Below are 24,981 nucleotides of genomic sequence, written 5' to 3' on the forward strand. Positions count from 1 at the left end.
ACCCTGAAGCGGAGGGAGGGCGGGCCTCCAAACCAGGGGATCCCCCACCCCCAACTGGGGATTGGCCAGCAGCTTGTCCAGAGCTGGGGGACGGGCGCATGAAATTCAAGTCTGCCCAGGATGGAGTTACTTTCAAATACAAGCCTTGTGGATCTGTTCCACGAACCACCACGCTCATGCCGCTGGATGGCTCGTGGCACTGAAGCAAAGTGCCACAGGGAGCAGAACGGTTTCCCACAATCTGGTCCGGAAGCACTCACTGCCGTCTGTCAGATTTACAAAAATATTTGGGCGGGAACGGGAGCCACTCCGGGAAGTGAGAAACCTCTGTTAACTCTCCAAACCTTCATATTTACACACCCTGAATAATGAAACCGGGGGGGGGGGGGAGAGAGAGACAGAGAGAGAGGAGGAGACAGAGACAGAAAGAGACAGAGGACTGTCCCGTTATCTCCAAAAGAAATTTTGAGACTGACTTTGGTTTCATCACCAGGAGAGAAAAATAAGTACCAAGAATCTGACTTTCTGATAACATCAGTCAACGAGAATTGCATGAGCTGGCTCACCGATTTGCATGTTGCTGAGGTGCCACACACAGGGCACTGCCCCACTGAGAGAGAGCCACAGCCTTCCTGAGGCCGAACTCTGCACAAAACGGGCAGTACAGCCCCGCGAAGAGGGCCTCGACGCGTGTCAACTGCCCATCTCCCTCGAGCAAAATCGCTTTGGAATTCTTCCTCCGGAATCTCCCCCTACCCCTTCCAACGAACAGGAGGCGGGGAAAGACCGGAAGAAAACGGTGCCCGAGCGTTTGTTCTTCAAGCACCGAGCCCAAAACCGTCCCGTTCAAGACTGCTTTTAGTTACACACCACACATACGTACACACACAAAAAGGGGGTTAGCTTTGGGGCCAGCCCGCAGCGGGAAAAGGACGCCACAAGAGAGAGAAGAGGATTGGACTCCGTCACACTTCCTGCCTGCTCACCGCCGTGAAAATTCTTGCACCCCAAAACCTGGAGGGCAAACGTCTTCAGGGTTTCCTCTCTGGTTCCATCTCTGTCCTCGTCTCTCCCATTGGTGGCTTCCACTTATCCTTGTCCGAGCTTTTTCTGCATCCTTCGTCACCTCTCCATTCCAGGGGAAGCCAAAAGCAATCCGAGAGATACCCTTTTCAAACCCTTCTCCCCCTAGACCCCCCCCAAACACGGTAACCCCACCTCTTCGCATTGCTGGAAAAGAGGAGTCCGGGAGGTCGAACCCACAATTGTTTCCCTCCAGCTTCTTCCCCCCCGGAGACCCAGGGTTCCTTCGCAGACGGGAAGAGCTAAAGAACGTAGAGTTTTCTGGAACACGTTAAATTGCTATGCACCAAATCCCACATTCGGAGCAGCTCCGGGGGCAGGAGTTTATGAACGACCAGCATGTTCTGGAAGAAACACGGCTCCTTGTTCATCTTGCTGTTCTTGTTTTTCACGATGCCGAAGGTTTTGAAGCCGGCGTGCGCCACGGGCGTCACCTTCAGGACCTCTAGGCACATGCCGAGGAAGACATCGTCGATGGGGTACAGCTCGAGAGTCTCGGAGACCTTGTGGAGCTTCTGGGCCAGCGGGCTGTCCATGACAAAGCCGCCCCCGCCGGCATAGGGCGGATAATGCGTCTTGCTGTACAAAGCATTGGGGATGTAGTACTTGTTCTCTTTCTTGCGGATTGGCCTGGCCTTGTAGAGGACATCGCCCGCAAAGAGATCGCCTGCCTTTTGGTCCCCCAGGTACTCCAATACGTTGCTCGGGCTGACGAAGACGTCGTCGTCGCCCTTGAAGATATACCGGACGTTGTCGCAGTAGATGGTGAGCCACTTCAGGAAATTCACTTCCTTGAGGGTGAGGTTGAAGAAGCTGTCCAAGAAGTCCCACTGCAAAATGTCGCCGTAGATGTGGTTCTCGTATTCCAGTAGCTTTTGGTAATTGGCCCGCTCCTCTTCCTTGGAGGCGACGCCCAAGAGGAAGAGGGTGCGGACCTTCTTGCCGTCCACCTCCCTCTCTTGGCCCCACGTTTTGCGGATGGCCTCCCGGCGGTCGTGTTGGGTGATGATGGACTTCACCACGACCAGCAGGTAGATGTCCCCGCTGCACTTCTCCGGGTGGTTGATGATCATGGGGAAGTAGCGGCAGTGGCGGTAGAGTAGGAACTGCTGGAAGTTGGGCTCCAGCCCCTTGAACCAGTCGTCTTTGCTGGAGTTGAGGTTGGCGGTGCAGTTGGTGGTGGTGACGTCCCAGCTCCGCACCTGCTTCTCCGTCACCTCGGCAGCTTTGGTCACGAGGTCTTGGCCCTTCTTCCAGAAGTTGTTGGCCACCGAGAGGACGTTATCCCTCTTCTCTTTCACAGGCTCCGAGGAAAGCTCTTTCTGCTGCTGGCTCTGAAGGAACTGGTTCGGGGTCATCCCTCTTTGCAGCACCGTCACCGTGACGACCAGCACGAAGGACAAGAGGACGCTCTTGTAGATGGTTTTCTTCCTGCCAAGGAAAAGGACAACGAATGAGTCAAGGTTTGTCTCCAAAGCAAAACTCCACGCAGTCAACCTTGTGCAAGTGAATACCACGGGTTCCCAAGTTTCGACCTAGGTTCAGTAGAAGACATCTCTGAAGAAGAAGATGATATTGGATTTCTATCCCGCCCTCCACTCCGAAGAGTCTCAGAGCGGCTCACAATCTCCGTTACCTTCCTCCCCCACAACAAACACCCTGTGAGGTGGGTGGGGCTGGAGAGGGCTCTCACAGCAGCTGCCCTTTCAAGGACAACCTCTGCCAGAGCTATGGCTGACCCAAGACCATTCCAGCAGCTGCAAGTGGAGGAGTGGGGAATCAAACCCGGTTCTCCCAGATAAGAGTCCGCACACTTAACCACTACACCAAACTGGCTCTACGCACACTTAACCACTACACCAAATCTCCATGTTGGGGAATTTTCTTTTTATATATTTCATAAACACTTTCTCTTACCACAGTTCCCCAAAACAACCTGAATCTCTCAGAAACTTAATACATGAAACCCAGTAGCTTTTCAAAACAACAGATAAGCTTTATTGTAATCCAGTTTTCTCTCAGGACAAAAGCGCATAAGCTTTATATAGGAAAAGCAAAACAGATAACACTAGTGCATTATGCTCACAGTTAAAACTCAGATACATTCTTATACAGTTAGAATCCAGCCAAACACTTTTCAGTTCAGTAGTCAGACTTACTCTATTTCTCAATTAATAAACCTCATACAATCTTATACCTGCTGAAGCTAAGTTTTTGGCTAAGAGTCTAAGTTCCCAATTTTCTCTTCTCTCTCAAATTCTATCAGCCCAATCTTAAGCTAAAGATCTTTAACTCAGCTTTTTTGGTTTGATTTGCCCAGAGATGGCCTTTTGGCTCTCTGATGCAAGCAGTGAGATTGTGAGAAATTTCTAAGAGTTATATAGTTTTTTTGCCGGAGAACTTCGTCACTTATCTCTTTCTTTCCCATCTCCTAAACCAAAATATCTTTCTTGCCAGAATAATTTTTTCTCATCCAAGATTGTTGTTAGATAAACTCTCTCGCGCTGATCTACTTTCTTCTAGCAGCTAACTCTACAGATTTTGGCTTCCAGCAATTTCTAAGTGCTTCAAACAGTGTAAATAGCTTAAATCTCTCATGGGCTGTCTTCATAAGGGGACCGATCAAAAATTTTCCGCAACACTATGTAGGGGTTTTTTTTGTAGCAGGAACTCCTTTGCATATTAAGCCGCACACCCCTGATGTAGCCAATCCTCCAAGAGCTGACGGGGCTCTTAATACAGGGCCTACTGTAAGCTCCAGGAGAATTGGCTACATCAGGTGTGTGTGGCCAAATATGCAAAGGAGTTCCTGCTACAAAAAAAGCCCTCCATCTATGCACAGGGAGGGGGGAATGGCTCAGTGGCAGAGCCTCTGCTTGGCATGCAAAAGGTCCCAGGTTCAATCCCTGGCATCTCCAGTTAAGGAGGTGACCAGTGTCCCCTCTAAGAAGAGTTAGTGTGAGCTTGGGCCAGTCATACGCTAGCTCACAGGTTTTTAGCCTCCAGCTCATATCTTTTTTGTCCCAGCTGAGGGAGGATGGCCCCAGCGCAAACTAATTGATGCAGTAGCCAAATCACTCACTCACAACTTTAATGCCAGTAGCTCACAAGACTCCACAGCTTAGAGGGAGGCTTTTAAGTGATGTGAAAAACCTCTACCTGAGATGCTGAAGGACTTGCTGCCCAGGCTGAGTGGACAATACTGACCCTGATGGACCGAGGGTCTGATTCAGTACCAGGCCAATTCACGTTTGGCTTGCAGAAGGTCCCAGGTTCAATCCTCGGCATCTCCAGTTAAAAGGACCAGGCAGGAGATGATGGGAAAGACCTCAGCCTGAGACCCTGGAGAGCTATGAAGTGTGCCTGTAGCTCAGTGGCAGAGAGTCTGCTTGGAACGCAGAAGGTCCCAGGTTCAATCCCCAGCATCTCCAGTGAAAAGGACCGGGCAGGATGTGATGGGAAAGACCTCAGCCTGAGACCCTGGAGAGTCATGAAGTGGGGCTGTAGCTCAGTGGCAGGGTGTCTGCTTGGCACGCAGAAGGTCCCAGGTTCAATCCCCGGCATCTCCAGTTGAAAGGACCAGGCAGGAGATGATGGGAAAGACCTCAGTCTGGGACCTTGGAGAGCCATGAAGTGGGGCTGTAGCTCAGTGGCAGGGTGTCTGCTTGGCACGCAGAAGGTCCCAGGTTCAATCCCCGGCATCTCCAGTTAAAAAGGACTAGGCAGGAGGTGATGGGAAAGACCTCAGCCTGAGACCCTGGAGAGCTGCTGCTGGTCTGAGATGACACAGTACTGATCTTGAGGAACCAAAGGTCTGATACAGTATAAAGCAGCTTCAGGTGTTTATACAACTGTGCAGGTCAGGGGGGGGGGGTTGTAGCAGGAACTCCTTTGCATATTAGGCCACACCTCCCTGAAGTAGCCAATCCTCCTGGAGCTTCCAGGACTCTTCTTACAGGGCCAACTGTAAACTCCTGGAGGATTGGCTACATCCAGGGTGTGTGGCCTAATATGCAAAGGAGTTCCTGCCACACACAAAAAAGCCTTGATTATTCTCCTTACTTCCTCAAAGATGGAGATGGGTAAGCTATTCTGGAGGCTGCACCCCACGCAGACAAGGATGTCACCAATGTCAAGGCATTAGACCCTCTGTATAATAACTGGCAAGTGAAGAACCCTGAAATCTAGCCAGCAATTTATTGACCGGATTCATAGCCAATTGCAAATTGTGTTCCCTACTTAGAAGAAGAAGACCGTAGATTTATACCCCGCCCTTCTCTCTGAACTCAGAGCGGCTTACAATCTCCTATATCTTCTCCCCCCACAACAGACACACTATGAGGTGGGTGGGGCTGAGAGAGCTCTTACATCAGCTGCCCTTACAAGGACAACTGCTAGAGCTATGGCTGACCCAAGGCCATTCCAGCAGGTGCAAGTGGAGGAGCGGGGAATCACACCCGGTTCTCCCAGATAAGAGTCCGCGCACTTCACCACTACACCAAACTGGCTTTATTTATGCCAATAAAGGTATTTGAAGATTTCAGGTTTTCACGGCTGGTAACGTCATTAGGGTTTGTAGAATCTTTCGGGCTCAAGTGCCGTGTTCTACTGGAGAAAGTTTTCCTTCCAGACGTTTCGTTCTCAACTGCGGAGAACATCCTCAGTGGCGTTGAAGCCGGAGCAGGCGCTCTGACCTTCTTGGCTGGTGTGCATTAAGTGGGGCCAGGGCTGCTGGAGAGCTGCTATTTCTAGGCTGGAGGGGGTGTGATGAAAGGGCAATTGGTTTGTGGATGTGCCCATTGTTTGGTGGGTTTGGTAGCAGCTCTCCAGCAGCCCTGGCCCCACTTAATGCACAGCAGCCAAGAAGGTCTGAGCGCCTGCTCCGGCTGCAACGCCACTGAGGATGTTCTCCGCAGCTGAGAACGAAACATCTGGAAGGAAAACTTTCGCCAGTAGAACACGGCACTTGAGCCCGAAAGATTCTACAAACCCTAAAGGTATTTGGATTTAACTTGCTTTATTTCTATTCCACCTTTCTCCCCTAGGGGGAGCCAAAGCAGCTCACATCATTCTCCTCTTCTCTGTTCTACCTTCATGCTAACCCTGTAAAATAGGTTAGGCTGAAAGTGTGTGACAGGCCCCAAAAATCACCCAGCAGGCTTCCGTGGCAGAGTAGAGCGATTTGAACCTGGGTCTTCCAGATCCTAGCCCCACACACCTTAACCACTCCACCATACTGGCCAGAGAGACAGCCAGAGCCTAGCTACACGGTGTCCTCTCTACCCTGCTCCCAGAATAACAGAAGCTGCGTTTCAAGACCAGCCGTTATGTCTTAACCTAACCCAGTCTCTCAGCCCCACCTTATCTGGGAGATTGCTATTCCAGGGAGCAGGGTGGGGATTGTTAGAAGTGAAGCAAGGTTGAGGGAGCTGGGTATGTTTAGCTTGGAGAGGAGACGGCTGAGAGGTGATAGGATTACAATCTTCAAGTCCTTGAAGGGCTGCCTTCTAGAGCAGGGGTAGGGATCCTTGGCTCTCCAGATGTTTTTTTGCCTACAACTCCCATCAGCCCCAGCCAGCCAATGGCTGGGTCCGATGGAAGTTGTAGGCAAAAAAACTTCTGGAGAGCCAACATTCCCCACCCCTGATCTAGAGGATGGGGTGCAATTTGTTTTCTGTGGCCCCAGAAGGTAGGACCAGAACCAACGGGCTGAAATTAAATCAAAAGAGTTTCCGGCTCGACATTAGGAAGAACTTCCTGACCGTTAGAGCGGTTCCTCAGTGGAACAGGCTTCCTCCTCGGGAGGTGGTGGGCTCTCCTTCCTTGGAGGCTTCTAAACAGAGGCTACATGGCCATCTGAAAGCAATGCATATCCTGCGAACTTAGAGGGAGATAAAGCTGCAGTACTGCAGTCCGAGCCCTCTGCTCACGACCTGAGTTTGATCCCGGCGGAAGCTGGTTCAGGTAGCCGGCTCCAGGTTGACTCAGCCTCCCATCCTTCCGAGGCCAGTAAAATGAGTACCCAGCTTGCTGGGGGGAAAGCGTAGCTGACTGGGGAAGGCAATGGCAAGTCACCCGGTAAAAAGTCTGCCGTGGAAACGCTGTGATGCGACATCACCCCAGAGTCGGAAACAACTGACTCTGTACGGAGAACTACCTTGAGCTTTTTATTTGTGAATTTCCTGCACTGGGGGTTGGACTAGATGACCCTGGGGGGGGTTCCCTTCCAACTCCATGATTCTATGACTTTGGGCTATCTTTCAGCCTCAGACTTCAGAGGGAGACTACAGAGAGATAGAGAGGCCGGGACCCTGACCATCCTTCCCCTTCTTCTGCTCTGATGCTATCCCTTTGATATGTAAACCGGTACTCCCAGGGAATCTTTCGTTCCTTCTGGCCTGACACCTTCTCTCCCTATTATGCTTCTCTTCTCCATCTTGGCACGTTGGCCATCTTCAAGAGGGTATTGGATCAACATCTGGAGCAGAGGTCCATCATGGCTCTTAGCCACAGGATATAGATGGAACTCTCTGTATGGGGCAAGTGATGCTCTGTATTCTTGGTGCTTGGGGGGTGGGCAACAGTGGGAGGGCTTCTAATGTCCTGGCCCCACTGATGGACCTCCTGATGGCACCTGGCTTTTTTGGCCACTGTGTGACACAGAGTGTTGGACTGGATGGGGCAAAGGCCTGATCCAATATGGCTTCTCTTACGTTTTTATGTCTGGGGCAGTGATGCTCTGTATTCTTGGTGCTTGGGGGGTGGGCAACAGTGGGAGGGTTTCTAATGTCCTGGCTCCACTGATGGACCTCCTGATGGCACCTGTTTTTTTCGGCCACTGTGTGACACAGAGTGTTGGACTGGATGGACATTTGGCCTGATCCAGCATGGTTCTCTTCTGTTCTTATGTGACACAGAGTGTTGGACTGGATGGGGCAAAGGCCTGATCCAGCATGGCTTCTCTTATGTGACTCAGAGTGCTGGATTGGATGGGCCACTGGCCCAATCCAACAGGGCTTCTCTTACTTCTTATGTGACACAGAGTGTTGGACTGGAGGGGCCACTGGCCTGATCCAACATGGCTTCTCTTATGTTCTTACGTGACACAGAGTGTTGGACTGGAGGGGCCACTGGCCTGATCCAACAGGGCTTCTCTTATGTTCTTATATGACACAGAGTGTTGGACTGGAGGGACTATTGGCCTGATCCAACAGGGCTTCTCTTATGTTCTTTTGTGACACAGAGTGTTGGACTGGAGGGGCCATTGGCCTGATCCAACATGGCTTCTCTTATGTTCTTTTGTGACACAGAGTGTTGGACTGGATGGGCCATTAGCCTCATCCAACATGGCTTCTCTTATGTTCTTATGTGACAGAGTGTTGGACTGGATGGGCCATTGGCCTGATCCAACATGGCTTCTCTTATGTTAAAGCAATGCATTAAAATTAAACAAGTAGAAACAATAAAACAACAAATCAAGTGCACCGCAGGCTGGAAAGGCACATTGTACAAGGTAAGCAACTATAGGCCCAGATTAAATGATGGTAGTAATAGCAGGATAGCACTGCAGTAAGACACAGTGTCACCACAACGGAGGCCTGCTGATGGAATAATAGCTGGAATAGGACCCCCACTGCCTCAGCCATAAGCCCGTCAAACAGTGCCGGGACCGCGGAGATTAACAATTAGGAAATGACAGAAAAGATACTCTCCATGTTACAAAACAATATCACAATATAATTACAATACTTTCCATTCACAACATAGTATTACAACGTAAATTTCAGTCGCAAATTCAGTGACAAATACCATCCAAAGCACACAACTTCACTACTGTCCATAAGATGATATCAGGTTCTTTCCAAACAATACAGTCCGACGATGCAAAACCGGTCCGTTCTCGTTTCGGATCCTTATGGTCCTTTCTCTGGGACTGTCTTATTAATTTTGAATGCAGTAGTCTGATGGTGCCTTATTTCTTTACTATACACTGTTTTCCAGGCTTTCTCTAATTTATTTCATTACTAGAACGCCACTGTTCTTTCTCAATCTTTCAGCATTTCATTGCGTTCCATAAGCTTGGCAGAAAAGCTCCATCTTACAGGCCCTACGGAATGGCAGTAGCTCAGGTAGGGCCTGGATCTCCACAGGGAACTGATTCCACCAGGAAGAGGCCAGTTGCCGCTCACGTGTGCCTTCCATTGTTAACATGATGTACCTGTGACTGCTTGTCATTCTCTCCTCCAGTCTAAAGGAAATCCTAAATTTTCTTCAAAACCTTTCTCCCTAAACCCTGTTTTGTTTAGCCTGTGGAGAAGGAAAGGTGCATGGTGTGAACTTCAGGAACACCCTGTTGTGATTAGAATCATAGAATCCTAGAGTTGGAAGGGACCTCCCGGGTCATCTAGTCTAACCCCCTGCACAATGCAGGAAACCCACAAATACCTCCCCCTAAATTCACAGGGTCAGCACTGCTGTCAGATGGCCATCTAGCCTCTCTTTAAAAACCTCCAAGGATGGAGAGCCCGCCGCCTCCTGAGGAAGCCTGTTCCACTGAGGAAGCACTCTTAACAGTCTAATGTTTCGCCATAAATTCTTTTGATTTAATTTCAACCCATTGGTTCTGGGGCAACAGAAAACCATTCTGCATCATTCTCTATATGACAGCCCTTCAAGGACTTGAAGATGGTGATCATGTCACCTTTCAACCACCTCCTTCAACTTTTCCTCACAGGACTTGGTCTCCAGACCCCTCACCATCTTTGTCGCCCTCCTCTGAACCCATTCCAACTTGTCTGTATCCTTTTTAAACTGTGGTGCCCAAAACTGAACACAAGACTCCAGGTGAGGTCTTACCAGAGCAAGAGAAGCTCATGTGGCTACAAAACTGGGCTTGGAAAACAGGTTCAGGGGCTTGTCTGTGGCGAGCCAGGCTTCCAAGTTAAGTCTTAGATCAGGAGTCCCCACCCTTTTTGAGCTTGTGGGCACCTTTGGAATTCTGACACAGGGTGGTGGGGGCAGCCGCAAAATGGCTTCCCTCAGGAGGCGCAGCCTCACACGTGGAGGAAACCAAAGTACAGGGGTCAAGAGGAGTAATTTTTAAAAATAAACGGGGGGAAAGTGTGTGAGAGAATAAAATCAATACTGCGGCTGTGGATACCTGTGGGCATTGGCTTGGTTTACATAGGACGCTGGCCACACCTGTTGGGTCATGCCAGTTCTGCCAATGGGCAGAGAATGTCCTCAAGGACACGCGCTCTCCCTTTGCCGGGGAAGCTTGGCTGTGAAGGAAGCTCATTTGCCGTTATGGATCTGCTCCATGTAACGCTCCTCAGTGTTGGCAGAAAGGGCTGTCAAGTCGTACCTTTCAGGCAACCCCGTGAGGTTTTCAGGGCCTCACGTTCCTTGGTGGTCTCCCATCCAAATACTAATCAGGGTTGACCTGCTTAGTTTCCAAGATATGTTGAGATTGGGCCTAATAATGGTGTTCCATCAAGTTTATGCATTTAGGCAGGAAAAATCCAATGCATGGTTATAGGATGAGGGAGGCTTGTCTTAGCCGTAGTCTGTGCGAAAAAGATCTAGGGGTCTTAGTGGACCATACGCTGAACATGAGTCAACAGTGTGATGTGGTGGCTAAAAAGGCAAATGCGATTTTGGGCTGTACCAACAGAAGTCTAGTATCCAGATCACATGAAGTGATGGTTTCGCTTTACTCTGCTCTGGGAAGACCTCACCTGGAGTATTGTGTTCAGTTTGGGGCACCACATTTTAAGAAGGATATAGACAAGCTGGAACAGGTCCAGAGGAGTGCGACGGAAATGGTGAGGAGTCTGGAGATTGAGTCCTATGAAGAAAGGTTGAAGGAGCTGGGGATGTTTAGCCTGGAGAGGAGGCGGCTGAGAGGTGATAGGATCACCATCTTCAAGTACTTGAAGGCCTGTCATATAGAGGAGGGTGTGGAATTGTTTTCTGTGGTCCCGGAAGTTAGCACCAGAACCAATGGGTTAAAATTAAATCAAAAGAGTTTCCGGCTCAACATTAGGAAGAACTTCCTGACCGTTAGAGCGGTTCCTCAGTGGAACAGGCTTCCTCAGGAGGTGGTGTGCTCTCCTTCTTTGGAGGTTTTTAAACAGAAGCTAGATGGTCATCTGACAGGAATGAGGATCCTGTGAATTTAGGGGGAGGTGTTTGTGAGTTTCCTGCATTGTGCAGGGGGTTGATGACCCTGGAGGTCCCTTCCAACTCTATGAATGACTATGTAAATGAAACAATTACCTATGCTGGGCGTGTTAGTGAATATTTATGAAGCCCATCCCATCACACTTTCATTCCTCGCTGCCAAGATGGCCTTGAGATGTATATCTCAACATAAGAGAACACACACACACATATATACACACTATGGCTAATGGCCACTGATGGACCTCTGCTCCATATTTTTATCTAACCCCCTCTTGAAGCTGTCTATGCTTGTAGCCGCCACCACCTCCTGTGGCAGTGAATTCCACATGTTAATCACCCTTTGGGTGAAGAAATACTTCCTTTTATCCGTTCTAACCCGACTGCTCAGCAATTTCATCGCTAAACTGAACTAAAGGTTCACTAACACTGAACTAAAGGTTTTTATTGTTTCTGCATGATGTAATCCACCTTGAGCCCGTCTACAGGAAAGGGCAGAATAGGAGCCCACTAAATAAAAATAAATAAATAAATTCTGGGTGAAACCCCTACATGCTTTTTCCACCCCCAGAGGGCCATCTGTGGTAGCAACAGACATCAGCAGCTGAGAGGTTCCTTTCAGCTAAACGTAGGGTTGCCAGCTTTCGGTTGCAAAATTCCTGGAGATTTGGGGGGTGGGCATGAGGGAAGGGCAGGGTTTGAAGAAGGCGAGAGACCTCGTCAAGATATAATGGCCTGCTGTCCACGCTCCGAAGAAGCCATTTTCCACAGCGGGAAACTTGATTTCTGCAGTTTGGTCATGAGCAGTGTTCCCTCTAAGCTGAGTTAGTGTGAGCTAGCTCACAGATTTTTTTAGCCTCCGGCTCACTTATTTTTGTCTCAGCTCAGGAAAACTGACCCCAGAGCACACGCATTGATGCAGTAGCTCACAGCTTTAATACCACTAGCTCACAAAGTGGGATCTTTGCTCGCAAGACTCTGCAGCTTAGAGGGAACATTGGTAATGAGTTGTATTTCCTGGAGATCTCGGTGGCCCCTTGGATGTTCTCAACCCTAGCTGAAGTTTACCGGGTGATAGCCCTTTTTTCACTAACTGCTCTCCCCCTCGCCTTCTACACACACACACATTCCAGCCGCCTGGGTTTTCTCCCTGCGCAACCGGCAAGAGAGAGAGCCCACAGTCAAGTTTCTGTTTGCACAGGAGGGCCTGCTCAAAACAGAAGGTGGTCTGTTTTGCCAGCCAGACGTCCCAAGTTTGGAATCTCCAGCCCCCAAGCTGGAGTGGGGTGTCGTCAGGGGCTCTTTGATGCTTCCCCTAACAAGCGCGCAGTGTGCAGGCTGCATAAGAAATGCGCCGTTCAGGAAAAGCGGAGCCTCCCTCCTCCAGCCGAGAAAGGCAAAAAAGGGGGGGGGGTTAGCTTCCTAACGGCTAGGTACTTCTGTCAGCCGCCACAATCTCCATCCCGGGGCTTCATCGGAGGAGTACAAACACCGCTTTGCCAAGACGGACAAGCTTCCATTGAAGGCCCAGGCTGTTTTGCAACAGGGCTGGGCCATAGGGTTGTCAAGTCCAATTCAAGAAATATCTGCTCATGACCTGAGTTCGATCCCCGGTGGATGCTGGGTTTTCAGGTAGCTGGCTCGAGGTCGACTCAGCCTTCCATCCTTCCGAGGTCGGTCAAATGAGTACCCAGCTTGCTGGGAGGAAAGTGGAGATGACTGGGGAAGGCAATGGCAAACCACCCCGTAAAAAGTCTGCCGTGAAAACGTTGTGAAAGCAACGTCACCCCAGAGTCGGAAACGACTGGTGCTTACACAGGGGATTACCCTTTACCTTTTTTATACTCTGAAAAGAGCCCCGTGGCGCAGAGTGGTAACGCTGCAGTACTGCAGGCGTAAGCTCTGCTCACGACCTGAGTTCGATCCCCAGCAGAAGCTGGGTTTTCAGGTAGCTGGCTCGAGGTCGACTCAGCCTTCCATCCTTCCGAGGTCGGTCAAATGAGTACCCAGCCTGCTGGGGGGGAAGTGGAGATGACTGGGGAAGGCAATGGCAAACCACCCCGTAAGAGGTCTGCCATGAAAACTTTGTGAAAGCAACGTCACCCCAGAGTCAGAAATGACTGGTGATTGCACAGGGGACCTTTCCTTTCCTTAGGGGTGGAGCCAGGAGACATTGGGGGTGGAGCCAGGAGCAAGGGTGTGACAAGCATCATTGAACTCCAAAGGGGGTTCTGGCCATCACATTTAAAGGGACCGCATACCTTTTCAACGCCTTCCTTCCATAGGAAATAATGAAGGAGAGGGGCACCTTCTTTTGGGGCTCATAGAATTGGACCCCCTGGTCCAATCTTTTTGAAACTTGGGGGGGTATTTTAGGGGGAGGCACTGAATACTATACAGAAAATGTGTTGCCTCTACCCCAAAATACAGCCCCCCCCCCAAAGCCCCAGAAACCTGCAGATCAATTTTCCATTATTTCCTATGGGAATAAGTCTCCATAGGGAATAATAGAGATCCCAGCAGACATTTCCCTCCCCTCCCCCTGCTTTCTGATGACCCAGAAGCGGGGGGAGGGCCTCCAAACCGGGGGATCCCCTGCCACCACCTGGGGATTGGCAACCCTACTGTGCCAGAAGACCCTGAAGAAAAGGCAATAAGGGGGGCTCAGAGCCAGATACACTGCCTCTGCCCAGGGAGGTTCCATTAAACTCTCTCGGCTAGCAACCAACGAAAGAAGTCCCCCATTAAACTGATCTAATCCCTTCTTTTTAAAAACCATCTAAGCTGCTTGATTCGAAGCCTGAATTCTTAGAATCATCGAATCAGACGGCTGGGCAGCGTTACTGATAGGCTTCCCAATCCCCAGGTCCCAGCAGGGGATCCCCTGGTTTTACAGGCTTCCCTCCTCCCCAGCCAGCTGGCCGGCGGGGGGAGCCCCTCCCCCACAGCCATTATGCACCTCCATGAACAATTCCCTTAGGGAATGATGGGGAATTGATCTGCGGGTATCGGGGGCTCTGGGGGGGCTGTTCTTTGAGGTAGAGGTGCCAAATTTTCAGTATAGCATCTAGTGCCTCTCCCCAAAATATCCCCCAAGTTTCAAAAAGATTGGACCAGGGGGTCCAATTCTATAAGCCCCAAAAGAAGGTGCCCCTATCCTTCCTTATTTCCTATGGAAGGAAGGCATTGAAAAGGTGTGCCGTCCCTTTAAATGTGATGGCCCGAACTCCCTTTGGAGTTCAATTGTGCTTGTCACAGCCTTGATCTTGGCTCCACCCCTAATGTCTCCTGGCTCCACCCCCCCAAAGTCTCCTGGCTCCACCCCCAAAGTCCCCAGCTATTTCTTGAATTGGACTTGGCAACCCTAGTCCAATGTATTTATTTACTTCACTTATATCCCATCTTTGTCCCAGGACACAAGGCAGCCGACATCACTCTCCTCTCCTCCATATTATACTCACAACAACCCGGCGAGGTAGACTAGGCTGAAAGTGTGTGACTAACCCAAGGTCATAAGTACAGAGCTGCCGAATCAGACCAGTGGTCCATAGGGGAGCCAATCCCCAGATGCTGGGCAGGGGATTCCCCCCCCATCATTTGGAGGCCCTCCCCCGCTCCAGGGTCATCAGAAAGTGTGTGTGGGGGGGAAATATCTGCCAGGCACTCCATTATTCCCTATGGAGACCAATTTCCATAGGGTATAATGGAGAATAGATCTGTGGGTATCTGGGGCTCTGTGGGGACTGTGTTTTGAGGTAGAGGCATCATATTTGCAGCATAGCATCCAGTGCCTCTTCGCAAAACACCCCCCAAGTTTCAAAAAGATTGGGCCAGGGGATCCAATTCTATGAGCCCCCAAAGAAGAGGCCCCTGTCCATTATTATTTCCAAATGGAAGGAAAGCATTTAAAAGCTGAGCGGGCCCTTTACATGTGGTGGCCAGAACTCCCTTTGGATTCAGTCGTGCTTGTCACACCCTTGCTCCTGGCTCCACCTCCAAAATCTCCTGGTTCCACTCCCAAAGTCTCCTGGTATTTATTGAGTCAGACCTGGCAACCCTAGTGGTCCATCTAGTCCAGCCTCCTGCCTCACATAGTGGCCAACCAGTTCCTCTGGAGGACCAGCAACAGGGCAGAGAGGCTGAGGCCTTCCTAAGAACATGAGAAGAGGCCTGCTGGATCAGACCAGTGAGGGTCCATCTAGTCCAGCATCCTGCCTCACACAGAGGCCAACCAGTTCCTCTGGAGGGCCAGCAAGAGGGCAGAGAGGCTGAGGCCTTCATAAGAACATCAGAAGAGCCCTGCTGGATCAGACCAGTGAGGGTCCATCTAGTCCAGCATCCTGTCTCACTCAGTGGCCAGCCAGTTCCTCTGGAGGGTCAACAACAGGGCAGAGAGGCTGAGGCCTTCATTAGAACATCAGAAGAGCCCTGCTGGATCAGACCAGTGAAGGTCCATCTAGTCCAGCCTTCTGTCTCACACAGGGGCCAACCAGTTCCTCTGGAGGGCCAGCAAGAGGGCAGAGAGGCTGAGGCCTTCATAAGAACATCAGAAGAGCCCTGCTGGATCAGACCAGTGAAGGTCCATCTAGTCCAGCATCCTGCCTCACACAGAGGCCAACCAGTTCCTCTGGAGGGCCAGCAAGAGGGCAGAGAGGCTGAGGCCTTCATAAGAACATCAGAAGAGCCCTGCTGGATCAGACCAGTGAGGGTCCATCTAGTCCAGCATCCTGTCTCACTCAGTGGCCAGCCAGTTCCTCTGGAGGGCCAGCAAGAGGACAGAGAGGCTGAGGCCTTCATAAGAACATCAGAAGAGTCCTGCTGGATCAGACCAGTGAGGGTCCATCTAGTCCAGCATCCTGTCTCACTCAGTGGCCAGCCACTTCCTCTGGAGGGCCAGCAAGAGGACAGAGAGGCTGAGGCCTTCATAAGAACATCAGAAGAGCCCTGCTGGATCAGACCAGTGAGGTTCCATCTAGTCCAGCATCCTGTCTCACTCAGTGGCCAACCAGTTCCTCTGGAGGGCCAACAACAGGGCAGAGAGGCTGAGGCCTTCATAAGAACATCAGAAGAGCCCTGCTGGCTCAGACCAGTGAGGATCCATCTAGTCCAGCCTCCTGTCTCACTCAGTGGCCAACCAGTTCCTCTGGAGGGCCAGCAAGAGGACAGATAGGCCGAGGCCTTCCCCAGCGGTTGCGTCCTGGCTCTGGGATTCAGAGGCTTGGCGCCCTCGAATGTGGAGGTTCCCCTCAGTCACAAGGGCCGAGTAGCCGTTGATAGACTTAACCTCCATAAATGTCTCTAATCTCCTTTTAAAGTGGTTTGTTCCTGTGAGCATCACCACATCCTTTGGCAGAGAAGTCCACCCAGCAAGCTTCCACGGCAGAGTGGGAATTCGAACCCAGGCCTCCCAGATCCTAGGCCAACCCTCTAACCACGACAAATCTGGCAACCCGGAATGTCAGATTTGGTCCTCGGGTCAAACCGCATTGGACTTTCATCTTCTCGTTCTGCATTGGCATGGGGAAACGATCGCAATCTTTACCAGAAGTGCCCACGTTTATTTCCCCCAAGCAGATTAATGACCCCGCGAGGAGAGATTTAGATAAGAGATTCAGGGCCATTTGTTAAGTAAGAAGCTGTAACCATAAAGTGGATTCTAGTTATCACCGTGAGAGAGGTGGAAAGAAACACCACAAGTTGCCTTCTCGTAGCCGAGGGTGGCAAAAGTAAAAAGGAAGGATTTTCTGATGTTTAGAATTAAATTACCCGAAAGCAGAGGCTGGAGAGACATTGAAAAACATCTTGCACGGGGAGGGCTCAGTGACGGAGCCTCTGTTTGGCATGCAGAAGGTCCCAGGTTCAATCCCTGGCATCTCCAGTTAAAAGGACCAGGCAGGAGGGGATGGGAAAGACCTCAGCCTGAGACCCTGGCGAGCCATGAAGTGGGGCTGCAGCTCAGTGGTAGAGTGTCTGCTTGGCATGCAGAACGTCCCAGGTTCAATCCCCGGCATCTCAAGGTAAAAGGACCAGGTAACAGGTGATGGGAAAGACCTCCGCCTGAGACCCTGGAGAGCTGCTACCAGTCTGAGTAGACAATCCTGACCTTGATAGACCAAGGGTCTGATTCAGTGGAAGGCAGCTTCAAGTGTTCCTGTGTGACAAATTCATGGAGGAGAGGTCAATCACTGGCTACCTGCCATGCTGACACAAGGGAACTTCGATGTTCAGAGGCAATCAACTTCTAAATCCCAGAGTCAGGAGCGAACATCAGGGGAAGACGTTGGCCTTCCAGAGAACCTGGCTGGCCACTGTGTGAGGCAGGTTTCTGGACTAGATGGACCACTGGTCTGTTCCAGCAGGGCTCTTCTTAAGTTCTTGTGAAGGCCTCAGCCTCTCTGCCCTGTTGATGGCCCTCCAGAGGAACTGGCTGGCCCCAGTGTGAGACAGGAGGCTGGACTAGATGGACTCTCACTGGTCTGATTCAGGAGGGCTCTTCTGATGTTCTTACGAAGGCCTCGGCCTCTCTGCCCTGTTGTTGGACCTCCAGAGGAACTGGTTGGACACTGTGTGAGGCAGGATGCTGGACTAGATAGACCTCTAATCTGATCCAGCGGGACTCTTCTGATATCTCCACTGCACACACTGGGGCTCAAAACTGCTAGGAAGGATTTGCTTGTGGGAAATGGCATTGAGGGACAGAGTGGAATTCTCCCTTTCTGTATATCTGTGGCCCTGATCCAAATGGACCCCACGCCCCCCCCCCCATCTGAGGGCCAATCAAGACACCTAGACTTTCAGTCATGGGCAGGAGTGGAATTTGCATATTAGGCCACTCCCCCTGATGTAGCCAATCCTCCAAGAGCTTACAGTAGGCCCTGTACTAAGAGTCCTGTAAACTCTTGGAGGATTGGCGACATTAGGGAGGTGTGGCCTAATATGCAAAGGAGCTCCTGCTAGAATTCCACCCCTGGTCACGGGCATCCTGAGCCATGAAGCACAGTTTCAGGAATGGCCACGCTCCAGCCTGGGATAACTGTACCATCCAAAGCTGGCTGTAGGCTGCTCCACAACAACCCATTTCATCTACTAGAAAATTTCCCTGCTAAGTTAAAGGGCCTCCTGTTAGCTTCTGGAAGCATCCTTGTCTCTACAGTATTTATACAGCAGTACTTGAACACATGCTTTCTACTGAATCAGACCCTTGGTTCATCAAGGTCAGTATCGTCTACTCAGACTGGCAGTAGCTCTCCAGGGATTCAGGCAGAGAGAGGTCTTTCACGGTCATCTATGGCCAGATAACTGGAGATGCCAGGGATTGAACTTGGGACCTTCTACATACCAAGCAGAAGCTCTACCACTGAGCCATAGCTCCTCCCTTGATCTTCTAGCCATAACTAATGATAATTTTTAGAATGTTTTTACAGTCTTTCTCTCCAGTAGGAACCCAAAACAGCTTATGCTGTTCTCCTAAGAACATAAGAGAAGCCATGTTGGATCAGGCCAGTGGCCCACCCAGTCCAACACTCTGTGTCACACAGTGAGCAAAACCCAGGTGCCATCAGGAGGTCCACCAGTGGGGCCAGAACTCCAGAAGCCCTTGCACTCTTTCCTCCAACCACCAAGAAGACAGAGCATAGGTGAATTATGTGCTACCTAAAGATCTGTCTTTTGTCTATGCCTTTCCAAGAGGAAAACACCGCACTGGCGTTGATGCAAGACCCTATATGCGAAAACCACATCCTCGCTGTAGAAAACTGAACTGAAAGGGCAGCATGATTATTACCATTTATCTCAGGATTTGAAAACGGCAGGCCGATGCGCAGTTAAGCGACTGATACGCAACGGTGGTTCAATTCCGCATTGCGCTAGTCAAGGAAAGGCCTTATATAATCTGCGATGAGGTTAACCACATAATATAATCTGCGATGAGGTTAACCACATAAAAGCCCACGAGTAAGAATTTGCTTGAGAGAAAGAAGCCCGTAGTTGTATGTGTTTTTCAGACCAACCTGAAAGGAAAGAGGGAATCTCTGCAGAAATTAAAGAGGAGGCTTTACTAAAGCGGCAGTGAGAACGTTTTGAGAAAGTACCTTACTGCTGACGATAACAAGGGCATAAAAGCGATAGAACGTCTCCCCAATGCGGCGGTCAGAGGTTTGCTGTTCCACTTCATCATCAGCTCTCCCCATAAATTTTCCTGACCCCCTCCCTCCGCCCTTTAAAGAAAACTCTCCTAGGGCAAACAGTTCCACAATTAATCAGGGCGGACCCATGACCCTTGGAGAACTTTCCTCTCTGATCAGGGGTGTGCTCCGTACAGGGGTAGAATTCTAGCAGGACCTCCTTTGCATATTAGGCCACACACCCCTGATGTAGCCAATCCTTCAACAGCTTGCGAAAAAGAACCTTGTCAGCTCTTGGAGGATTGGCTACATCAGGGGGGGTGTGGCCTAATATGCAAACAATCTCCTGCTAGAATTCAACTCCTGGTTCTGTACCCCTAGTTTCAACACCACTCCTACATCGGGAGGCGGGGAAACGCCCATACCACCACTCCCCCTAGCTAAACCAACGGTGAAGATATTACAGATGCCCCAGCAGAGATTTTTCCTGAAAGCTGAATGCCGACTAGAAAACGCATACGAAGAGTACGCGAGAGAGGGTGAGAACAGAGAGGGCCTTGTCCGGTTCAAGGCCCGAGTCACAGGATGTAAAGAAGACTTTAAGTTCAGCTGAGTTGCAGCCAACGTTTCAAATTTTTAAAGAAGCCAATGCTGAAGAAGCAGCTCCCTTCATCCACAGAAGAAGAAAAAATTAGGCAATGGGCAGAACACAACCAAAGGCTGAGCACTAACAGCACAACTCTAAGAAATCCTTACTAGGATAGAATTCTGAGTAGACTTGCCCAGGATAGTTCTGTTGTCCCTTTCAAATCCAGGGAACCTTTATTTCTTTCTTTAATTCAAAGTCTGAGTCCAGTGGCACTTTAAGAACGTAAGAGAAGCCATGTTGGATCAGGCCAGTGGCCCCTCCAGTCCAACACTCCGTGTCACATAAGAACATAAGAGAAGCCATGTTGGATCAGGCCAGTGGCCCCTCCAGTCCAACACTCTGTGTCACATAAGAACATAAGAGAAGCCATGTTAGATCAGGCCAATGGCCCATCCAGTCCAACACTCTGTCACATAAGAACATAAGAGAAGCCATGTTAGATCAGGCCAGTGGCCCCTCCAGTCCAACACTCTGTGTCACATAAGAACATAAGAGAAGCCATGTTGGATCAGGCCAATAGCCCATCCAGTCCAACACTCTGTGTCATATAAGAACATAAGAGAAGCCATGTTGGATCAGGCCAGTGGCCCTTCCAGTCCAACACTCCGTGTCACATAAGAACATAAGAGAAGCCATGTTGGATCAGGCCAGTGGCCCCTCCAGTCCAACACTCTGCGTCATATAAGAACATAAGAGAAGCCATGTTGGATCAGGCCAGTGGCCCCTCCAGTCCAACACTCTGTGTCATATAAGAACATAAGAGAAGCCATGTTGGATCAGGCCAGTGGCCCATCCAGTCCAACACTCCATGTCACATAAGAACATGAGAAGCCATGTTGGATCCGGCCAGTGGCCCCTCCAGTCCAACACTCTGTGTCACTTAAGAACATAAGAGAAGCCATGTTGGATCAGGCCAATGGCCCCTCCAGTCCAACACTCTGTGTCACATAAGAACATAAGAGAAGCCATGTTGGATCAGGCCAGTGGCCCATCCAGTCCAACACTCTGTGCCACATAAGAACATAAGAGAAGCCATGTTGGATCAGGCCAATAGCCCATCCAGTCCAACACTCTGTGTCATATAAGAACATAAGAGAAGCCATGTTGGATCAGGCCAGTGGCCCTTCCAGTCCAACACTCCGTGTCACATAAGAACATAAGAGAAGCCATGTTGGATCAGGCCAGTGGCCGCTCCAGTCCAACACTCTGCGTCATATAAGAACATAAGAGAAGCCATGTTGGATCAGGCCAGTGGCCCCTCCAGTCCAACACTCTGAGTCATATAAGAACATAAGAGAAGCCATGTTGGATCAGGCCAGTGGCCCATCCAGTCCAACACTCCGTGTCACATAAGAACATAAGAGAAGCCATGTTGGATCAGGCCAGTGGCCCCTCCAGTCCAACACTCTGCGTCACATAAGAACATAAGAGAAGCCATGTTGGATCAGGCCAGTGGCCCTCCAGTCCAACACTGTGTCACACAGTGGCCAAAAAAACACAAAACAAAACAGGTGCCATCAGAAGGTCCATCAGTGGTGCCAAGTCACCAAAAGCCCTCCCACTGTGTTCCCCCAAGCACCAAGGATACAGAGCATCACTTGCCCCAGACAGAGAGTTCCATCAATGCCTTATGGCTACAGACACCGATGGACCTTGGCTCCATAAGAGAAGCCATATTGGATCAGGCCAATGGTCCATTCAGTCCAACACTCTGCCACACAATGGCCAAAAAACCCAGATGCCATCAGGAGGTCCATCAGTGGGGCTAGGACACTAGAAGCCCTCCCATTGTGCCCCCCCCCGAGCACCAAGAATACAGAGCATCACTGCCCAGACAAAAGAACATAAGAGAAGCCCTGTTGGATCAGGCCAATGGCCCATCCAGTCCAACACTCTGTGTCACAAAGTGGCCAAAAAACTCAGGTGCCATCAGGAGGTCCATCAGTAGGGCCAGGACACCAGAAGTCCTCCCACTGTGCCCCCACCCAAGCACCAGGAATACAGAGCATCACTTGCCCCAGGCAGAGAGTTCCATCTACACCCTGTGGCTAACAGCCACTGATGGACCTCTGCTCCATATGTTTATCCAATCCCCTCTTGAAGCCTTCTATGCTTGCAGCCGCCACCACCTCCTGTGGCAGTTAATTCCATGTGTCAATCACCCTTTGGGTGAAGAAAGACTTCCTTTTATTCGTTCTAATCGAACTGCTCAGCAATTTCATGGAGTGCCCACGAGTTCTTGCCTTGTGAGAAAGGGAGAAAAGGACTTCTTTCTCTGCGTTTTAGACCGACAAAGTTCTATTCAAAGTTATGAGCCTCCACGCTTCTTTAGAAGCGTTTTGAAGTTCTGAAGAAGTGTCTGCACACATGAAAGCTCGTGCCTTGAAAAAAACGGTGTTGGTCTGAAAGGCGCCACTGGGCTCCAATTTTGTTCTACCGCTTCAGACCCCTCTAGGGTTGCCAAGTCCAATTCAAGAAATATCTGGGGACTTTGGGGGTGGAGCCAGGAGACTTTGGGGCGGAGCCAGGAGCAAGGGTGTGACAAGCAATATTGAACTCCAAGGGAGTTCTGGCCATCACATTTAAAGGGACAGCACACAGCACGCCTTCCTTCCATAGAAAATAATGAAGGATAGGGGCACCTTCTTTTGGGGCTCATAGAATTGGACCCCCTGGTCCAATCCTTTTGAAACTTGGGAGGTATTTTGAGGAGAGGCACTAGATGCTATACAGAAAATTTGGCACCTCTACCTCAAAAAACAGCCCCCCCAGAGCCCCTGACACCCGCGGATCAATTCCCCATCATTCCCTATGGGAATCGTTCCTGGAGGTGCATAATGGCTGTGGGGGTGGAGCTTCCCCCGCCAGCCAGCTGGCTGGGGGAGGGGGGAAGCCTGTAAAACCAGGGGATCCCCCGCTGGGACCTGGGGATTGGGAAGCCTAGACCCCTCCTGAATCTTTCTTTAATTCATTTACCCCCTGGTTTTCTCCCCAGGGGCAGCCCAAAGTGGCTTACGGTGTTCTCTCTGTTTCCACCCCCCCTCACAACAGCTTTGTGAGGTAGGTTAGGCTGAGAGAGTGTGTGAAAAAGCTTCCAAGGCTCAGCTTGAGTGAGATTGTGCCCTTTGACTTGTGTTAGGTAAAGAGCAAAGGCGACAAAGAAACGGGACAGGATATTCATCCTAAGGCCATATAGTCCTTTATAGCAGGGGTGGCCAACTGTCAGACATTGTAACTCAACCTTATTGCTATAGTAGATAGATATGCCTGCTTGACCTGACTAACTCCATTTTGTAGACTGTTATATTCCATGCCCTCTACTAACCCTGGGGACAGAGATATGCATTTCAAACCAAAGCAATCGCTAACCGCAAGGGGAGGAATTTCTCACTTGGTACAAAGAACATCTGGGGCCTTTGAAGCTAACAGGGTTCCTTCCCTGAGAAAGAGATAAGGGAGTATGGGAAGCGTCACCTGTCTCCAAGAGTGTGAGAATGGTTTTATTGTTATGCCTCTCTGTAATGTACAAAAACCCAAGGCTTAGCCTTGGAGAGTATCAAACTCAATCTGCTTCTATACCAGACCGCTTGTTCTCAAATAAACGGATTAATTTGGAAACAAAATGATTCGTTCTTGTTTGAAGTTCCAACGTCTGACACCAACGGTAGCTCTTCAGATGTTTTTTTTTTGCCTACAACTCCCATCAGCCCCAGCCAGCATGGCCAATGGCTGGGGCTGATGGGAGTTGTAGGCAAAAAAAACATCTGGAGAGCTACCGTTGGCCACCCCTGCTCTATAGGAGTTCAAGGTATTCTATACAACGTCACCCTCTCTGTCCATATGGCACCCCTACAAGGTAGGCCAGCGTGATTCACCCCATGTTGCGAATATCAAGATCGGGGTGGAATTCTAGCAGGAGCTTCTTTGCGTATTAGGCCACACACCCCTGATGCAGCCAATCCTCCTGGAGCTTTCAGTAGGCCCTGTATGAAGAGCCCTGTAAGGAATTCTAGCAGGACCTCCTTTGCATATTAGGCCACACACCCCTGATGTAGCCAATCCTCCTGGAGCTTCCAGTAGGCCCTGGACGAAGAGCCCTGTAAGGAATTCTAGCAGGACCTCCTTTGCATGTCAGGCCACACCCCCCTGATGTAGCTAATCCTGGAGCTTCCAGTAGGCCCTGGACGAAGAGCCCTGTAAGGAATTCTAGCAGGACCTCCTTTGCATGTCAGGCCACACCCCCCTGATGTAGCTAATCCTGGAGCTTCCAGTAGGCCCTGTACGAAGAGCCCTGTAAGGAATTCTAGCAAGAGCTCCTTTGCCTATTAGGCCACACACCCCTGATGTAGCCAATCCTCCTGGAGCTTACAAGGCTCTTTTTTTGTAAGCTGTTGGAGGATTGGCTACATCAGGGGGGTGTGGTCTAATGTGCAAAAGAGCCCCTGCTAGAATTCCACTCCTGATCCAGATGAGAGAACGGGAGTCAGTTTGAGGCCTCCTATTCACCTCGGGGCCAAAGCTGAGATTCGCATCAGAGATTTCACGGCACAACTATCTCTCCATTTGTGGCGCGTAAGACCCAGTGGTAGAATTCCTAATAACGGAGATAGTTGCCCAGATTTGGAGCTGCTCACAAGCTACGCCCACCACCTAGCTGCGCAGAAGAAGAAAAGAAGAAGAAGAGAACGAAGAAGAAAAGAAAGAAAGAAAAATAAGAGAAAAAGAAAGAGAAAGAAGGAGGAGGATGACGACGACGACGATGATGATATTGGATTAATATCCCACCCTCCACTCCGAATCTAAGAGTCTCAGTGTAGCTCAGAATCTCCTTCATCTTCCTCCCCCACAACAGACGCCCTGTGAGGTGGGTGGGGCTGGAGAGGGCTCTCACAGCAGCTGCCCTTTCAAGGACAACCTCTGCCAGAGCTCTGGCTGACCCAGGGC

The 24,981-nt window shown here is 50.3% G+C and overlaps 1 protein-coding gene across 1 annotated transcript in view; it reads right to left on the reverse strand.

Annotated features, from left to right (window-relative positions):
* Positions 1 to 840: 840 nt before the first annotated feature.
* Positions 841 to 24,981, reverse strand: part of B3GNT7 (UDP-GlcNAc:betaGal beta-1,3-N-acetylglucosaminyltransferase 7) — a 32,180-nt gene continuing 8,039 nt past the window's right edge. The window contains exon 2 of the mRNA XM_060242828.1: positions 841 to 2,514. Coding sequence (XP_060098811.1) covers positions 1,326 to 2,514 — 1,189 coding nt within the window. The 3' untranslated portion in view covers positions 841 to 1,325. The remainder of the gene's footprint in view (positions 2,515 to 24,981) is intronic.

The sequence above is a fragment of the Heteronotia binoei genome, chromosome 6 (genome assembly GCF_032191835.1).
Source record: "Heteronotia binoei isolate CCM8104 ecotype False Entrance Well chromosome 6, APGP_CSIRO_Hbin_v1, whole genome shotgun sequence".
Lineage (NCBI taxonomy): Eukaryota > Metazoa > Chordata > Lepidosauria > Squamata > Gekkonidae > Heteronotia > Heteronotia binoei.